At 30.8% G+C, this 19,090-nt stretch overlaps 1 protein-coding gene across 1 annotated transcript; it reads left to right on the top strand.

The window, feature by feature from the left end:
• Positions 1–15,054: 15,054 nt before the first annotated feature.
• Positions 15,055–15,786, top strand: LOC114751356 (uncharacterized). The gene has a single exon (XM_028940037.1). The coding sequence runs from the start codon at positions 15,113–15,115 to the stop codon at positions 15,752–15,754; it is 642 nt and encodes a 213-aa protein (XP_028795870.1). The 5' UTR covers positions 15,055–15,112; the 3' UTR covers positions 15,755–15,786.
• The last annotated feature ends 3,304 nt before the right edge of the window (positions 15,787–19,090 follow it).

The raw sequence follows: 19,090 nt of genomic DNA, 5'->3' as shown, positions 1-19,090 counted from the left end.
TACTAAAAAAATCATAAATAATACTACCTCAAGTCCTTAATATAAGAGTTAGTTGACTAATTTGAGTAGATTAAAAAAAATTAGTTAAGTTAGTTATTTGAAATAAATATATGTTTTTTTAAAAATATCATTGATAATAAAATGTATTGATTAGAACTACCATTATCACAAAGATTACCTAAAAAATATAAATATGAAATATAAATATATTAAAATCTTATATTTAATATTAAAATAAAAATAAAATAAACTTTTATACTCCCTCTGTTCCTTATTATAAGAGACAAATAATCAAATTACGTTGATAAAAAAACAGTTAAAATTAGTTGAGGATAATTAATATGTAAAAAGTATAATGTTTTTTCCAATAATACCCCCATTAATAAGGAGAGAGAGTATGAGAGAGAACAATTAAATTATTGAAAGAAAGATAAGTGGGAGGGAGAGAGAGTATGAGTTGGAGACAAAATAAATAGGGGTAAAATAGAAATTAATACAAAAAATAGAGACAACTTTTAAGTGTCTCTTATATATGGGAACATACCATAAATATCAAATGTCTCTTATAATAAGGAACGGAGAGAGTATTAAATAACCGTATCACCTTGTAACCTTCGAGAGAAAATACAGACTTTTTTGAATAAAAAGCTAGTGAAAATTAAAGGAGTGAAAAACCAACGGTCTCTCTGATTTTAAAATGTCAAATAAATGATCAGGCATACAGACAAAGAAACAGACTACTTTTCAGACCTTTCTGGCTTACGCCTTTTCTTTCCTACTTTGGCCATGCTCTGAATACATTCAAATAAATTGTTTTAAAATATAAAATGATCGTATAATCATTTATTTCATAATTTTTTGGACAAGACATTTATGTCATATTTTAACACCAATAAAAATACAAGAACAAAATTGCAAATTTTAAACCTTAACAACTAAAGGCTATGTTTTCAATGTTTACTTTAACGTTATATACTTTTGAAAAAAAATCGTAAATTTAATCTCGTTTAAATTAGATACAGCGAATCAACTGTAAATCAACTACGTACTATGAAAATCTCTGTGCTTCTGCTTTGACCAGAGTTGTCCTTTTACTTCATTTGATTCTTTGAAAAATACAAGAAGTGTGAAGCTTAATGCATCTGTGGCACGCGCGTGCCTCCACGTACACACACACACGTGTGTGTGTGTGTGTGTATATATTCATATGTATAATCTGTTTTTATCGACTAACTCTGCAGTGTTATACAAGGGGCGTGACTAAGGTGGGCTTTTACTCTCTTGTTTCCATAACTCTTGCTTGCTATCTAATAATTAATCTATTTCTTTCTTTTTGTCCTGTCATAGGTCAAGAGGATTATTCTCAGTGAGATGGCTGATCATCAAGTTGTTGTTGAAATTTTGACCCTGACAATGCTCAGAGACATGACTTCAATCCTCAAACAATTGTGCAAACATGACAATGACACTGTGATATTTCATTGCACTTGCCATGGCCGCATGAGCTTGGCAACTGGAGATGCATTTCTATCATTTTGTTGGAATAACATGCCCACAACAAGATACGTATGCAGCCAGAATATTTCAATATTCTTCAACATAGAAGGTATACGCTGTATTCAACATGGATTATGGTGAATGAAGTATTAACATGATTCTGTCAGCATTTTCTTCTGGCCCTCAATTTTCACTTTCAAACCCCGGTAATTAATACTTATTTTAATTCAATAGTAATTGAGTTATTATAATCGATCTCTCATCAAATAATAGAGTTGTTATTAGGGATCTCATAAAAGATGATCCTAGCCTCAAAAGAAAACAAACTTACCATGTTCATTTACGAATGTTTTTCATATGCCAATTTTCTAACAAGTAGAAGAAGGCTTTGATACCAAGGCTCTGATACCAAAATTAAAATACAACTGAAAACTCTAATTCTATTCATAAAAATTATCAAATAATATAATAATAAATTCAAATTCAAACTATAGTCCTAAAAAATAAAATAATAAAATAATCTGGGTATATAAATTTATCTTACTTTAATATAATTCATCTTTTTATTAAAAAAAGTTATTTGAATTCAACTTAATAAAAAAAAAGTCTTAGAGTTTAACATAATCATATGAGAATCAAAGCTCAGTATAATAGAAAATACTCTCTTATCAAATATATATTTTAAGAATATTAACACATATAATATAAATTAAATCATTAATAAAATCTAAATTAACCCATTTTTTAGAATTTAATTGAACAAATTATTATCCAAAATCAAATAAATCAAATCATTTTATGAAATTTGATTTTAAAATGATGACAACTTATTCACAAGAAAAAGAAACTTTTTGAAGTTTAGAATATGTTTAGCTATTTCAAAAAAGTGTAAGCATACAAGTAAATTAGTATTAAAAGTATATAATCACATAATTAATATATAAAAAATGACAAAAATTTATTTAAATATATTTTAAATTTAAATAATTGAAATTATGTCCATCAATGTTCATAATTTATCACATTTAACAAAGAAATTTCTATAAAACTCATATATAATGTCATTAAACACAAAATTTTAGCACGAGTTTGAAAGTAAGTTAACAAGATTTTGTAAACTAAAAATGTAAAAATGGTAAACTCGATAAATGAACTCGTAAGTTTAACTGAGTTTACACTTATCAACAGTTTAAAAGCGAGAACAAAACGTAAAAACATTAAACTCGGAAAGTCAACTCGCGAGTTTGACAATTGTGGGAGTTACGCATCTTTTTAATTTAGAAATTAATTTGATGATTGGATTTGAAGTGACGAGGGGAAATATATGGACATTATCCATAAACCGGGGCAACATATTTGGTTTTAAACAAAAATTATATATTTACTAGAAAGATGCAGGCATGATTGGCATTATATCCCAACTTATATTGATGAGCACAAGGGCTATAAAAATTAAAAAGATTAAAACTCAATAATATAAGTGCAGCTATCACAGCAATTTGGGAAGAACAAAAAACGAAAATCACAATGAGATTGGTAGTTCAACATAACGATATTCCTTCAGTGATGTATTATTTAAAAAACAGGACATAAGAAGAGCATGTGACATTATGTCCTGCAATTATTAGAAGCACAAATAAAATTAATTAGTAACACATTCACTAATGACAAAGCTATAGCTTAAGTGAAGTATTTGACATCAAGACGAAAATAGCACGAGGCTGGCTGGTTGTTAGAAAGATGACGCCAAAACAAAACTTGCAACTGACTATTTGAAATGCTAAATTTTGTGTGAAAGTATTTTCCAAAATTATTAGGTTTTACGAAAGTTTAGAGCCTTTAACAACAACAAGAACTAGCTAAGGGGAAAAATAATAAGTGCCTGATCAAACCACTCCATTAAGGAAGGGGAAGTAAAGTTTCTGTATATGCTATTGCATGCCTACTAGATTCTGCAGCTGAAGACGCTATCCTAAACGGAGGCCATTCCCACCCGCGAACAAGAGGACCATATAAGCGATGCTCCTTCATAATTCCATTTTAATAATCCTTCTTGGCGAAGATCTTGTGTGAGATAAGTTGCAAAACATTTATCACGTTCTGTGAAGGATAGGAAGGAACGAATACAACCAATATCATAGAAACGAGATATAGAGATCAATCTGGTCCAAGATAGAAACAAGATATAAAGATCAATCTGGTCCAAGATGACTCCACTCCATATTCTCTCATCACCCATACTTGTACTTCACCCATTATTTCACCACTTAAAGCAAGGCAACCTTCATGCACTCCCACTTCTGCACAGTAACATTCAAATTTTCTGAAATTAGGGGGAAAGGTATTTTTCGTAACTCCTTTGTTGTTATTTCGAATGCAATAAATTCTGGTGAAGTAGGTAATTCATGGGGACAAGCTACGAAATGCATAGCACCATTAAAGATTGTGCCATGGTTTCAAAATCCTATTTGGTGCTTCAGATCGAGTTTTTCATAGGACTCAAAATCAGTCCTTCCCCAGTGGGTATTTGAATAGTATGAGAGGCCAATTAAATAGTCATCAAGAGATTCATGATAACAAAAGGCAAACGGGGTTGCAGATCTGCAATGAGGAAGGAGTGAGATATGTTTGTAGGCACCAGTGACGGGATTCCACAGATGAAAATGTTCACATGTCTCGAGAAGCACAATGCCCCGACAAGAACCCATGAAACGAACAATATCATTTTCTGGATCTAGAGGGGGGAAATCGAGGTTTAGAGTGGCAAAATCATCGTGAAGGGATGCGTTGATATCCAGGGATTTCATTTGAGGATAAGATGTGATAAGGATTCGAGTAGGGTGTTGGGAATAAGGAGATAGTTGAGCATCCAGCTTGGGTAAATTAGGGTGTGAGATTCTTGAGCGCCATGATATTTATTTTTGTTGAATAGTAATTATTTTTTAATTTTAACTTGTGATGCAACATAATATTTTTATTTTAAATTTATTTCAAAAAGAAATTAGATCCAGGATCTAAAAATTGAAGTTTTTCACAACATGCCTGATGATTTTGTTGATGGTAACAACAAATCCCAAGAAAAATTCAATTTAAATATAATCGTGAAATAAGTTAAATTCATAAATATTGTGGAAGAATTTGGTCACATTAACGAAAGAGACAAAAGTTATTTATGACTGATGTCTAATTGACTAAATATGCATGTCACTTTATCTATTTTTTTTATATTTTTTGTCTGATTACAATTGATATAATTTCTCATTGTTCTTTTTGAAGTGATTTTTTAATTAAATTCAAAGGCAAGTAATTTTTAGGATGTAAAAACTATGGTCTTATGCACGGTATGATTAAATAATTAAAATATAAAATAAGTATTACTGACAAATATAAATGGACAACCATACGGCCCAATCCATTTCAAGTTGTAACTGTTTTGGTAAAATAACTGCTCTAGGAAACAAATTAGAGATTATGATCAACCATTCTGAATCGACTAACTCTAAATTTCTTGTTTCTTTTTGTTTTTATACAATAAAGTTTTGCAATATTAATTTCATTGCTTTGCTATTTTATGTCTGTTTTCTTTTATCAATATAAAAAATTATTTTGAAACTTTTTGAGTTTAATTTTAATACTTTTTTCGTTTGTAATCTTTGTATATTTTATTAATCTGTAAATGTTCTTCACAGACTAATCCTCAAACCGCTTATTCACAAGCAAAAGAAACCTTTTGAAGTTAACGCTATGTTTAGCTATGTCAAAAAAATACAAATAAATAGAAGGAGGTTTTGATATCAAAATAACTTAAATACCAAAACTCTGATACCAAAGTTAAAATACAAATTTAAAACTCTAATTCTGTTTATAGATATTATGAAACAATAAAATAATAATTTAAATTCAAATTATAGTTAAATTATATTTATTTTTACTGAATAGGAATTACTTTTTAATTTTAAGTAATGACCTAACATGAGATTTTTATTTTGAATTTATTTCAATTTTTCTAGAAGATTTTCTATAGTTGCCTGTGGTTTTCTCAATGCATGAGGAAATATAATAAAGAGAGAACACAAAATCAAGCAAATAGTTTTTTCAAATTGACCTTGTGTGAGTATATCTGGAAGAAAATCAGACCATTGACATTAAACACTACCTTTAAAGATGACATCAAATTGAAAATCACTTTAAAACTCTTAACTTTATTAGAGCGTTTAGGTTTCCATTGAATTATAGATTTAAGGGTGATCAATTCAAATTGGATTATCTAGTTAAATCAAGTTTTTTTTTTTGCCAACTAGTTATATTGATGTTAACAGTTGTAAAATTAATTCAATCAAATTAAATTGAGTATAACATGATTGATTTAAGCGTGATCGATTCAAATTTGATTATTTTTTAGTTCCTATGATGGGTTCTAAAGTTTAAAAGAAAAATCTAAAAAAATTAGTTAAAAAGGAGAAAAATAGCTTTTTCTACGTCTTCCTTTTCTCAGTTGCTGCTGCTCTCTCTCTCTCTTTGATTCATCATTATTTCTATCAAAATTTTTTTCTTAGTCTCTGTCTTCTTTCTGTAAGGGAAAATTTTATAATGAGATTTGAATGTATTTTGCTCCAAAGATTTTATTTGATTGAGATTAAAATATTATTAACAGATATTTATTTTTAATTTTAGATACTTTATTTGATTGATTTAGTTTAAAAAAATTTGTATTTGATGATTTTGTTTGATTTTGATTCAAAAGGGATTTGAAAGCTTATTATATTTGATTTTGGAAAAATATTTCGAAGTTATGCAATGCATAATCATGATGTTAATAGATCATCGGTATTGAAGGGAAAAAAATGTCACATATCTTATGGTAATACAATTTGATTTAGTTAATCAAAATCAAAATCAGACCTACACCTATATTTGATTTTTCTTTTTTACTACATTAGTATTTTGGTTTTTTAACAATACTCGAGTATCCCTATAAAAACTCTTGGCTTGATTAGAATTTTATTAAAAGTATAAACCTAAATTTAAATTTTCCTATTTCATATAAAATTAACTAGAATTTTTTCAAGAAAAACTGAATTTAATATATGTGAAAAAATGTTTTCAAATTTGAATTTTAGATGTAAAGAAATAAATGTTAGTTAGGTTTCTAAAATGTTTCTAAAATAATATATTGTAGAAGCAGATCATACACTTTCATTAATAAATACATTTGAATTAATTTTAATAATGAATGATTGTTGGAAAAGGATAAAAAATGAATCGGTTGAAAGTGCAAGAGTATTGTTTGCTCCTTTTCATCACTCAATAAATTTAAATGATTTCTTCAACGTATTATTAAAAGAAAAAATCTTAATAATATATTGACTCCCAGCAAAAAGTTCACGACATAATATCATGAGAAAGAAGAACATGGGGGCTGAGACCCTGTTCCGCAATTAGAAGCACAAACCAAAATTGTGTTAAAATTGGGTTAATTAGCAACACTACGTTTGTTCCTAAAATTGCGTCGTATTCTGAATATAAAGAGCACAGTGACAAAGCTAGCTAAGTTGAGTCTTTGACATCAAGAGGAAAAATTTACGAAGCTCATTGGTTGTTAAAAAGACGATACCAAATTAAATTTGCAACCGTTAGAAACTTTAAACTTATGACAGTATCTTCATTCCATCGTATTATTCAAAACTACTATAATATATATAATTCATTTTAATGAAGAAATTGAACTTTGTATCTTATATTAAAGACGAGAGCTAAAATTTTGACAATACTGTCAAGTTAGTACTATCAAGCCATCCTTAAGGGATGGGAAGTAAAGTTTCTGTCTATGCTATTGCTTGCCCCCAAAATTCTATACATGGAGGGCTCCTAGGACCATACGTGGAATGTTCTACCAGTTCTCCTTATTTAACAAATTCATCGCTTTCTTTCAAGGACAGGAATGGCTGACTGGAACCAGCCAGTACCACTCTTGTGGTCTACAGAGATCAACCCAGTCCAGGATGACTTCACTCCATATTCTCTCGTCAGCCATATACGTATTTCATTATCGAGTGTTTCACCAGTTAAAGTAAGGCAAGCTTCAGATACTCCTAATTCTATACAATGTGGGTTTAAACCAATGGGGGTAGGAACTTTTCGTAAATTCTTTCTTGTTATATCAAATGTAAAGATAAGCTCTTCATGTACAATTTAGATGAATATATACATATATATATATATAGTATATTTGGCCTTGGCTATGACAATGGAAACATTACTGTGTGTGTGAAACAATATGGGTAAATTCAATTTAGCTTTGAAACAAAATTCATCGATGTTTATGTTTATTAAATAGTAATTGATTCTCATTTATTTTGATTATTGGTCGAATATAATATTGTTACCTTAAAACTTATTTTAGAGCTAAATTAGAGCCACGTTATCAAAATTAGACATTCACATGACATGTATGAATATAAAATATATATATATATATATATATATGATATCAAGATCACGCACAATTCAGATAAATGTAAAACACTTTGCTTACAACCAACATTTAATTTATGAGATTTGTGTTGACAATATATATATGTATGTATGAGATTTATACATAACAGAAGATTTATATAAACTGATTTATTTATGTAATAACTACTTTGTTTTATAATTTTGTTTTGATTTCATTCAACATACCTCGCATCTAATACTACAGCTAGCCACAATTAGATGTTCTTTTGATACCTTCATTTCAAAAACAAAAGCATATGCATGGAAAATATCCTTTTTACTAAGAAGATGATGTGATTGTAAGAGTACAGTAACATTGTAACAGTTAAGATGAATTTCAAATCTGTCCATTAACCACTATGTACACGACTATTAAAAAAAAAACTATCTTTTAAGGTGAACTTGAAACTGTTAAAATAACTACGACACAATTTAAACTTAAAACGATACATACAATTAATGGACCAAATTATTAGTTTAACATGTCTTTATAGTTAAATAAACATCCTTTGAGTTCATACCCAAAAAGAAAAATAAAATCTATCCCAAATAGACTAAATTATCATCAGGATGATCTCGTCTCATATCCCGTCTTGTCCCAAAACCATTCTAGTTCCAATTAGGATGGGACTAGACATCCCGTGGGATTTTTTAAAAAATTAATAAAAAAATCGTATCATTATTTTGATTTTAATCTCATAAAGACAGGGTATCCATAACTCTTTTCGACTTATTGTCATTTCTTAAATATTAAAAAAAAGAAGAAATAATGTCATTATTTTTATTAAAAAATCAGTCATATTTCTCCATGCGTCTTTCAACCAATGAAGGCCCCTTTTTTTTTTTGGTACTGAAGGCCCCATGTTTTTTTATTGGGTACTGAAGGCCCCATGTATTTAATGGCTTCAAAACTTCGTTTGGCATTTTACTAGCAGGATTTGTTATCAACATTCTCTTAAACTCTGTTAATCTGATCATATCTATAATCGTTTCATTCATGTAAGCATTTTACTCTGTTTTATTTGAAGGAAAATGCAAGGAAAGAGCCCATGGTTGCGCTGGGCGTTGTTATAATTCTGATGCGCTTGTGCATACACTCACACACACACATTTTATCTTTCTTTCTTTAATTTTTTGTGTTTTGCCTTTTTGAATCTGTCTCTTCGACATCGCATTGTCATGATCCCAAAAGAAGTGGGCTCAGAAAATGACCCAAAAAGGGAGCTTAAATCACATATGCATGTACAGCCAGAGGAGGGGACGGAAAATGTGAACATTCTGAGACTTGGACACAGTGTAATAGGGACAAAATTGGTTATGGGTGTGGATGGTTTTGGATGATCTTCTCTCTCTTTCTAGTCCCACTCCTGGGAATCCTCTCTGTGGCTATCGCCTCTTTCCCTTCCCTCGGTACCTTTCTTCTGTGTCTATCAGTTTGCTTACCGTACTATTTGAATGTATTGAATATTAAATACTCCTCTGGTCCTTGATATAAGACCTAATTATTGAGTTGGTTTTAGTCTTAAATATAAGATTCGTTTCTCATATTTATCAATTTTCTCTAAATTACCCCTATAGATACTTCCTCAATCATAATAAAGTAAAAAAAGGAGATGAGATATTAAGAAAGATGATTATGGTGTTTTAGGAAAAATGTGTTACATTTCTTATAATTAACTAACTTACTTAACTTTCTTAATCTAATCAAATTAGTTAAATGAGTCTTATATTAAGGACCGGAAGAGTATATGCTGATGATTCCATTGTGTTGAGATATTTTGGAATTTAGATCATCGCACGTATCTCCCTCTTTTATGCCCCTTCTTCTTCTTCTTCTTCTTCTTCCAACTTTAACATAATCTTCTATTTGCTCCACGGCAAGTTTGTAACGCTCTCTGACTTCTGTGCTGTTCAATAACATTTGCCATTTGGTACAGATTCTTCAGATTGAGATGGCTTCTGTTGTTTCTTTCAAATTTCCTTCCATGGAGCTGCTAAAGGATGGTTTCGATACTGAGAGACCCGTGCAAGGATAATGATGAGGTGGAGTTTTACCGCTGCGCCTCCCTCATCATCTTCAGATCAATAAAGACACATTTCGATACTGAGAGACCCGTGCAAGGATAATGATGAGGTGGAGTTTTACCGCTGCGCCTCCCTCATCATCTTCAGATCAATAAAGACACATCCACTACTTTACTGGACCTTCTCGCTGGATGAGCCGAGGAACATAAATGGGCAGCTAATCCTTACTCGATCCGATTTGAGGCAAAGAATATATTCAGCACATTAGATCTCAACTATGATGATGGAGCCATCACCGTTGAAGCCAAAGATGATGGCAGACTTGAATTCAGTTTCGAAAGCAGAGGTAATTAATATTTTATTTTTATTGAATGGTAATTGGTTCTTTATTTTGATGATCAGCCTAGCATAATATTTTTCACTTTAAATTTATTTTAGACGTGAACTGGAGTCATGTTATCAGTGAAGCTCTAATCGCACCTCATGAATCGGTTGATGACAAGGATTTGAATCAGAAATTTGATGTGGAGATTATCATGAGTTCAAGTGAATTCATGAATGCTGTTAAAGATCTCAGTGCTTTTGAGGGAAGAGGTAAACACTTTTGCTTGCAGCACACATGCGATCTTGTGTATATTTACATTTTGATTTGCTCAATTACAGTTGAAATAAGTGCCAGCGCTGATGCTTCAAATGGTCCCCGGTTGGAATTTCTAGCTTATGGATCACTTGGAAAGTTAAGAATTTATCCTACGCCCAAAAGACTTGGAGAGCCTAATCTTAGTGTATCTGGGACCAATGCATGGGCAAGGATAAAACACAATCCATTCCGACCTGTAGGTGTTTTCCATAAAGCAGCTACCATATCAAACACTGTGCAGATTAAGGTGAACCAATCTCAAGAAGACGACGGTGAAGCTCCTCCTATATTTTCTTTCAAGACAGGAATTGGTGAACTTTGCTTCACCATTCCTCCTACTCGTAAGCTGCTTGCTGCTTTTTTCTTTAATCAGTATAAGACCTTATTGTTGCTGCCAACTTCTTTGTAATAGATGAATGCTCTAATACTTAGCTTATCTGGGATTGCTGTGTAAAAGCGTTATGATCTCTGGGCATGGCAGGTGATGAGGATGGTGGTATGGCTTTCTAGCCGGAGACGGAGGAGGAGGAGGAGTAAGGTTGAGCTTGGTGGCTTGGCGGGGTCCCAGACTTGGTACCTGGACGCCCTCGTGTTGTGGGTCCCTTATTTAGGTTTTAATATTGCATGGACTTTTAATTTTAATATTTGTGGTGTTAAAAAACATGTAGCAAATGCAGCGTAATGCATTTACTTACTTTTTATTTCATATTTGTTTGAATTTGGCTTTTGATATTAACTTTGTTCAACAGTGCTGGACAATATGCGTGAGAAGGTGTTGGTTATGTTGACAGAAAAAGAGCACTGCGAGAGTTGTGCTTTGCTCATGACGAGCGACACATAAAAATACTCGCTTGTTAAATAAAACTAAAATTAAAAAAAAAATGAAAACAAGATGAATTTCCTTTTATATAAGTTTTTTTTAAAAGAAAATTTTTCTGTCACTTTCTCAATCACGTAACGATGAACTAGGTAATCGCCCCAGTTTTGAATAAAGCTGTTCTGATTAAGAGAACTTACTGATTCTTAGGTGGTGCCATATCTTTACATTTGTATCTTCTCTAAGGTACATATCTAAATATGGATAGAGAATTTAAAAAGATAAGTAGGAAAAAGAATATATGTATTTAAAAATAATTGTTATTTTATTTGATTTAAATCTTTTTGAGAAAAGTTTTTACTAAATCTAATCTTTAATAAAAACTAGATGAAAGTTAGAATTGTTTATAAATATAATATTTTACTTTACTGTCTCCCATACTTATAATCCTTTCCTAAATTAGTTTATCTAACTCATTAATTGATATATATAATATAATATAATATAATATAATATAATATAATATATAATGCTATATAACTGTGAAATTATGTAATATTTATTATAATTAATCACTTTATCTTTTTTTTTTTAACATATTCAGAATAGTTAAATGCAGCATATATTGTTCCCGTTTGACAGAGTGATAGAAATCTTTTATAAGCACGTTTCACATAACCTGAGACAAAACCCATCTTATATACTTATCTCGTATTCTGTAAATAACTATTAAAAAGCAGCTTATAAGCTACTCATAAATTGTTCCAAACGGGCTCATTAAGGTTTGAACTGAGTATAAGTTAAAAAACCTTTTAAAAAAATCAGGTAATTAAGCATTTATATAAAATTGCTTACTCAATACTGATTTGCTGTGCTTCTGTTGTGCTCACTGAAAATGGTCTGTTATGTGAGCATTTGTGCCAGCGACTTCCTTTGCATGAGATGGCGATACCCTTTTGAAGTGTGTTAACGTTCAGTCAAAGCCGGGCTGGTCTTGGTCAGTGGGGCCCACGTCAGTCATGGCACAAATTTTTTGCGTGCTATACGTGGGCCCCACTACACCCCACCGTCACTTCGGTTACTAACTTACTCCCCTCGGTCCCGGGTCAGGTGTACCCCGTCCTCCGCGGAACCGGTTCTCTCTTCTGCCCCTCGCGTCTCTATTCCCTACTCCCCTCCTCTACTCAAAACTACACCGTTTTGGGATGAAAATGGGGCTGTCTGCTTTTTGTTTTGTTTCAATTTTGCAACCCAATTCGTCCCTCTTGAAATATTTTTTTCACTTGTATCTATTATCCTAAAATAATTTTTAATATATTTAACACTTTAAAATATTTTTTAATAGGAACTAATATCTAGTAAGCTACATCTTGAAATATTTTAGGATATAAAAGAATAATGTAAGGTGCTGAATGTGATAAAAACTAATTTAGGTTATTAAGAAAAATATTGTAGGATAGTAAGTGTACTAAAAATTATTTTAAAATATTAGATAATGCATTCAGTATTTTAAAATATCTTTTCAGTAGCATCAAGCATCTAGCAAGACGTATCTTGAAATATTTTCTAAACTAATTTTAAGATACTAGGTATTATAAAAAAAAAATACTATAAGATACTGGATATATTAAAAATTGGTTTAGAATAATGAATGTTACTAAAAAAAATATTTCACGATACAGCTTGTTAAGTACTGGGTGCTATTTAAAAATATTTTAAAATGATAAGCATACTAAAAATTATTTTAAAATGCTGACTATAACTAAAAAAATATTTTAAAGTGGCGAAAGTTGGGTAAAAAAATTGGCCACTCCATTTCATTCGAACAACAAAAAAAAAAAAGTGGCCACTCCTATCTTTGTACATCAAAACGGTGTGATTTTGGATTGAGAATGGGAGAGGTAGATGGGGGAAGCCGGCTCCGTCGCTCGTACGTCCGCCGCTAGAAATAGATAACGGGCCCTGGGAAGATTAACACGAAGAAGTCTCCGCTATCGGACAACTGCAACACTGTGAAAATCTCACTTTTTTCATTTTAGTTTTTTAAAGATTTTATATGATAAGCATTACCAAGAATATAGATATTCTTTATGAATTTTTTCATACAATAAAATGAAGGTTATAAGGAATTAAAAAAAAAAATAAAGCTTTGATGTCACCTGCACAAAAAAGAGCATTACTAAGAATGCATGTATTTTGCATCCCCACCCCCTTCTCTTTCCACTTTTTTATTCTATACTGCTTTGATAATTTGATGACTTGTCTATTATTCTTGGCACTTTTAAGTGTTATAGTGTGAAATCATATCGGACCAAAGACCAAATGAGGTAAAACTTTTAGAGACAAAAATTGGTAGTAATTCATTTTCATAATCAAACACATGCAGCTACTTGATTCTGGACCTTACTTTAAGGGGAAGCTCATACGTGGCATAATACTTCTCTCGTCCTTAATATAAGATCCAATTGGTGAGTTGGTTTTGATCCTAAATATAAGATATATTTATCATATTTATCAATTTTTTCTAAATTACCCTCATGGATACTCCCTCAACCATAATCAAATAGAAAAGAAAGATGGAGTATTAAGAAAAATGATTATGGTATTTTAAAAAAAAACATGTTACGTTTCTTATAATTAACTAACTTACCTAACTTCTTTAATTTAATCAAATTAGTCAAATGGGTCTTATATTAAGGACCAGAGGAGTATTTGAAATGGTCAAGTAAAATATGATATTGCCACTGTTCATATAGCAAACTTCGGCACTCATAGTCATACTTTGTAATAATAAATTTCAGAGTAAAAAAATAATAACTCAATACTTATTATTAAGCATTTTTAATAGTTATTTTTTTTATTGCAACTCTCCCAACTATTTATGAAAACATATGAACAAACCAAAAAAAATAAATAAAACATGTCAATTCATAAGCCTCAAGTTTGAGTCAGAATTCCAGCACATGTGGCCAATGAACATTTATTAGCAAGGAGTAGATATAGTAGAGGCAATTATTACTTTTTTAGTCCTATTTATAAGATAGAAAGAGAAAATATTTTTAGTCTTATTTATAAGTCATTTTATTAAATTTTTAATATGGATATACTGTTTTATCTTTTATCTATTATAGTGTAAATAGTTATTTTTTAAAAAGTGTATATATTAAATATGGATAAAATTAAAAAGTTATTATATTTTTTATGAAATTAACATAATTTAAGGTTTTTTTTAATATGTATGAAACATATTTGAAGTATCTTATAAATAGGATCACAGAAGTATTCTCTAATTACTGAGATTATTAGAGTGATGGTTATTCCGCAATAAGAAAGCAATTAGATTAACAAAAAATATTTTATTTGATTTAAGTGATCTAATCGGATATTCTAATTTTAAATTTAAAAGAAAAGGCCAACAGGCTATAAATCGAGTCAAACTATGCGAGCCTCAAGGAACAAGACGTTGCGTTTAAGGCGAGCTTCGTCATATACAAGGAAAAGAAGAATCGAATTTGATTCGAAATTGACTCCTCGTTCCCTTTCTTCGATATTTCCCCGCCAAGACTCCATCCATAGATCTCACCTTTGTTGAGAAAAGTTTGCTTCGATTCTCCTTTCCCGATCCCGAAAATTTTACGATGGCTGTGGTTCACTTTCTTGTCGCTGACACTACCATTGGAGCCGCTTCGAATGGCATCGGAGTCGCAAAAATCCTACTTCGAAACTTTCATGCTTGCAATACCCTCTCTCTGATTGATTCATATGCGGAGCAGTCATCTTCTTCATCACCGTCCGCCAGAGCTCTGCAAATCTCATCGGTGAGCAGTAATGCCGTCGACGCTGTCGCCTCACCACCTGCCAAATCATGTTCATGCAGAGTACCTCGTCGGACCCTTCTCCGCAGAAAACGACGAAATAAGCGCAGGTTATCCGGTGATGACTCCGAGAACGTCGGAGACGAGGGGTTCCTTTCCGGTGACGGTGGCGATGGTCCTTCTGGGGGTAATGACGGTGGTTTTGGAGGCGGCGGTTGGAACTATAATGGATTTGGTGAAGGGCGTGACGGGGATGAATCGTCGTCTTCGCATTCGGATCCTGCTTTTGATTTTGTCTATGAGGTGCTGTCCTGGATCATGCTTTCTAATTGCCTCCATTTTGCGTTCAAGAAGATTATCCGATCGGCTGCGGACGGCATTGTGGGTGCTGACAGAGGAAAAGTTCTTGGGAAACCGGTGCCAACGATTTGGTACCTTTTACTGCATCGAAATATATCCTTTTAGGAAAGTAGGCTGAGAGCTGGGATCATTTATGTAATTAATTGGTCGTTTAAACAATTTTCTATTGCTTCTCGTAAATATACTGTACGTAATTCTCATATTATTTATAGTTTCTTGTTAATTTCTAAATTTAGATGTTCCATTGTGCTTATTTTGCTGATTCTAGAAGATCGAATTTTTTTGACTGAGCTATTGAGCACACAGTTGAATTGGTCAACTTTAGTGCTTTGTTCCCTGTTTCTGCAAAAAAAATTCTGGATGGTCTTTCGTAGGAGGGTCAATCATCCCGGGGGGTGAAGGGATGTTACTCTGTTCTAGATTCTGTTACTGCCACTCCATTATTAACTGGTAGGAAAAAAAATTTCCTTGATGCCAGGTACGGAAGGTGCTAGGGAATTTTATGATGTTTCTCATTATCAGTTTATCACCCTCCTATCTGCATAATCTGGCAGAATAACTAAAAATATCAGCAAAATAACTACTCCTCCGGTCCTTAATATAGGACTCAATTGGTGAGTTGGTTTTGGTCCTAAATATAAGACCTATTTTTCATATTTATCAATTTTCTCTAAATTACCCCTATGGATACTCTTTCAACCATATTGATGATAACAAAAGCTGCAACAAGATTAAAACTCAAATATATCACAGCGAATGAGGATAAAAACTAAAATCATACTCTTATTATAAGATTTAATTTTTTGAATAGGTTTGTCCCTTTTTATAAGATCTCTTTTGAGTTTGTCTTAATATTTAATACATTATTACATATTTTACTCATAGTTTAATACATTTAATACATTCTCTTTATCCATTTATTTCACTATTATTCTCTCACATCTACTCATTTATATATAGAGGTGTATTTGGAAAAAAATTGTATTTGCTACATATTAATTGCTTTTAACCAATTTTAACTATTTTTTTAAATGGCGCAATTTAATTAAAAAAAATCTTATAATAAGGGACGGAGTAGTAACGAACAAGCTGTTGGTTGAGATACTAAGTTATCCCTATACAAATTCAAATACTGGAAAGCTTACACTTATTAATTATGAGGGCTTTAATTTTAAACATTTCTTTATTTTGATTTGGACCTCAGATAATCGATCCAAGATAACAAATTTGGATTATGAAAGAGATATTAGATATTTGATTCGGCTGGCGACTGGGAAAAAATTACATTAAAAAGACCTGCATGAATTAACATTAATTAATATTTTTTTCTAAGAAAAATTAATTAATATTAATATTTATTGTGTGTGTCTATACATATATATATTCTTCGTTTATTTTTTTTTTGGTAAAGTATTCTTCGTTTAATTTGAAGGTAAACAGATTAAACGGATAGATTTTATATAGAATCTGAGAACGATACTTTGATCATTTTAAAATCTACTCTCTTTTTTAACTTTTAATTTAACCCAGATTCGGGTTTGGAACAGGTAATTGAGTAGTGAATGCATTTCAAAAAAAGTTAATGATATTTCTCCGTACGCCGTTTCAGCTTTCATCGATGGAAGCACCCTTCTTATTTATAGAATACGTAGGTGATTGAATATAAAATATAATTTCAGGAAAAAAAAAAGAATATAAAATATAATTAATCATTATCATCATATATATATGTGTGTGTGTGTATATATTCATATCCATCAAACACTAATTATAATCGATTTATCATAGTTACTGACAATATCTTAATTAATGAATTAATGAAAGAGCATTGAATTTAGGCTTGATCAATTCACATTTGATTATTTATTTTTTTAAATCAAACTTAATATACATTAAATTAAATATTAACATTATTTAATTTAACTAATTAAGCTTATTAAATATTTTGAGTGAGTCCGTGATCCAACAAAAACAGTTCCAATTCTTAACTGTTACCCAAAATAATGATGATGATGATGTAATAATGAGATATGTGTAGAGAGGTCCAGAAATCAAATATTTATAGAGGAAGATTTAGAGGCCTAATTTCAAACTTCAAACTTTGTTTTGATATTTCCCTTTTGAAATCCTGAAAATTTCCTGAAGGCCATGCTGGACTTTCTTATCGTTGACACTTGCATATATAATCATGTGGAATTGTCAGCCAAGAATTTGGTTCCATTTTGTGGGGAGATTGATTCGATTTTGGACAATTAATTAGTTCTTTTTTTTTTTTTTTTTGCGCCAACAACTAGTTCTTGTTATTTGGACTTTTCCTACCCAGGTGTATATTCCTTGGAAAAACAAGAAAATTATAAACGGGCGTTGGGCTTATATATGCTCTACCTTTCGAGGGTACTATTATCTTTTTTTTTTTTAATAACAGTTCAGTATTTTTTTTTAAAGACAATAATTTCTGGACAAGTTCTCTAATTTTCTAATTTAGTAATGATAATAAGCTGAAATTGTTAGACATTATTGAAATGGCAAGAATATCGATGCAATAAAACAAAGTCATGCTCAGCCCTTAATTGGGCCAACTACCAAAAACAATTGGGCCTAACATATAACAGGTCTACAACAAACCAAAATTGAAAATTATTTTGTACTCAAAAAAATTGAAAATTATTTTTAAATCTAATGCAAATAATTTAACGAAAAAATGACAGAAAAAATACTTTTTAAATTTTAAAATAATAAATAGCCAATTTTAACAGATGTTAACTTATCAAAGCCATTACAAATATTGTAAAAAACATTACAAAAATAATTAATATAATTTTTATATATTTTTTAAATTTAACATCGTTTCTTTTCAAATCAAGAATCCCATGGACTACCGCTGGGACCCATAACTGTGACCCATTCCAAGGGATAAAAAAAAATTGTTTTGCTCATATTTTAGCCAAGACTGATTTTATTATTGTATTTAGGGCTTGTTCAGAATAAGATTAGAGCGTTTAAGAATATATTTTTAATTGTAATTTACAGTATACAAGATAAGTATATAAAAAGAATTTTATCTTATTTTATATGAATGTTTGCATCTGACCGGAACCAAAACAAAGCACTGTATATCAATTATGGGTCCGTCTTACTTACAGAATTTAGTTGCATCTGACGGGGGAAAAAAAAAGAGTGTATAAGATTCATTGTCCCGTAAATTATTTTAATTCCAAGCGTTTTCACTCATTTGTACCCAAAAAAAAAAAAGAATAATTACGAACATAATCAAAAGTTACCGTAACATAAAGTCACGGCCCGCACATAAATAAAAGGAAACCACAATTTTTTCCCAAGTCTTGAGCACCAAATTATAGATGCATAATAATTTTTTCCTAATATATGTTGGAGTATTTGAATCTTTAACTTTTATATACGCATACAAATGTCAGCAATTTG

Source organism: Neltuma alba, unplaced genomic scaffold (genome assembly GCF_004799145.2).
Source record: "Neltuma alba isolate B1F8T4 unplaced genomic scaffold, ASM479914v2 tig00006873_pilon, whole genome shotgun sequence".
Classification (NCBI taxonomy): Eukaryota; Viridiplantae; Streptophyta; class Magnoliopsida; order Fabales; family Fabaceae; genus Neltuma; species Neltuma alba.
This window is presented reverse-complemented; position numbering and strand designations above follow the sequence as displayed.

Coding starts and splice junctions, on each gene's coding strand:
- LOC114751356 (XM_028940037.1), top strand. CDS start 15,113: ATGGCTGTGGTTCACTTTCTTGTCGCTGACACTACCATTGGAGCCGCT.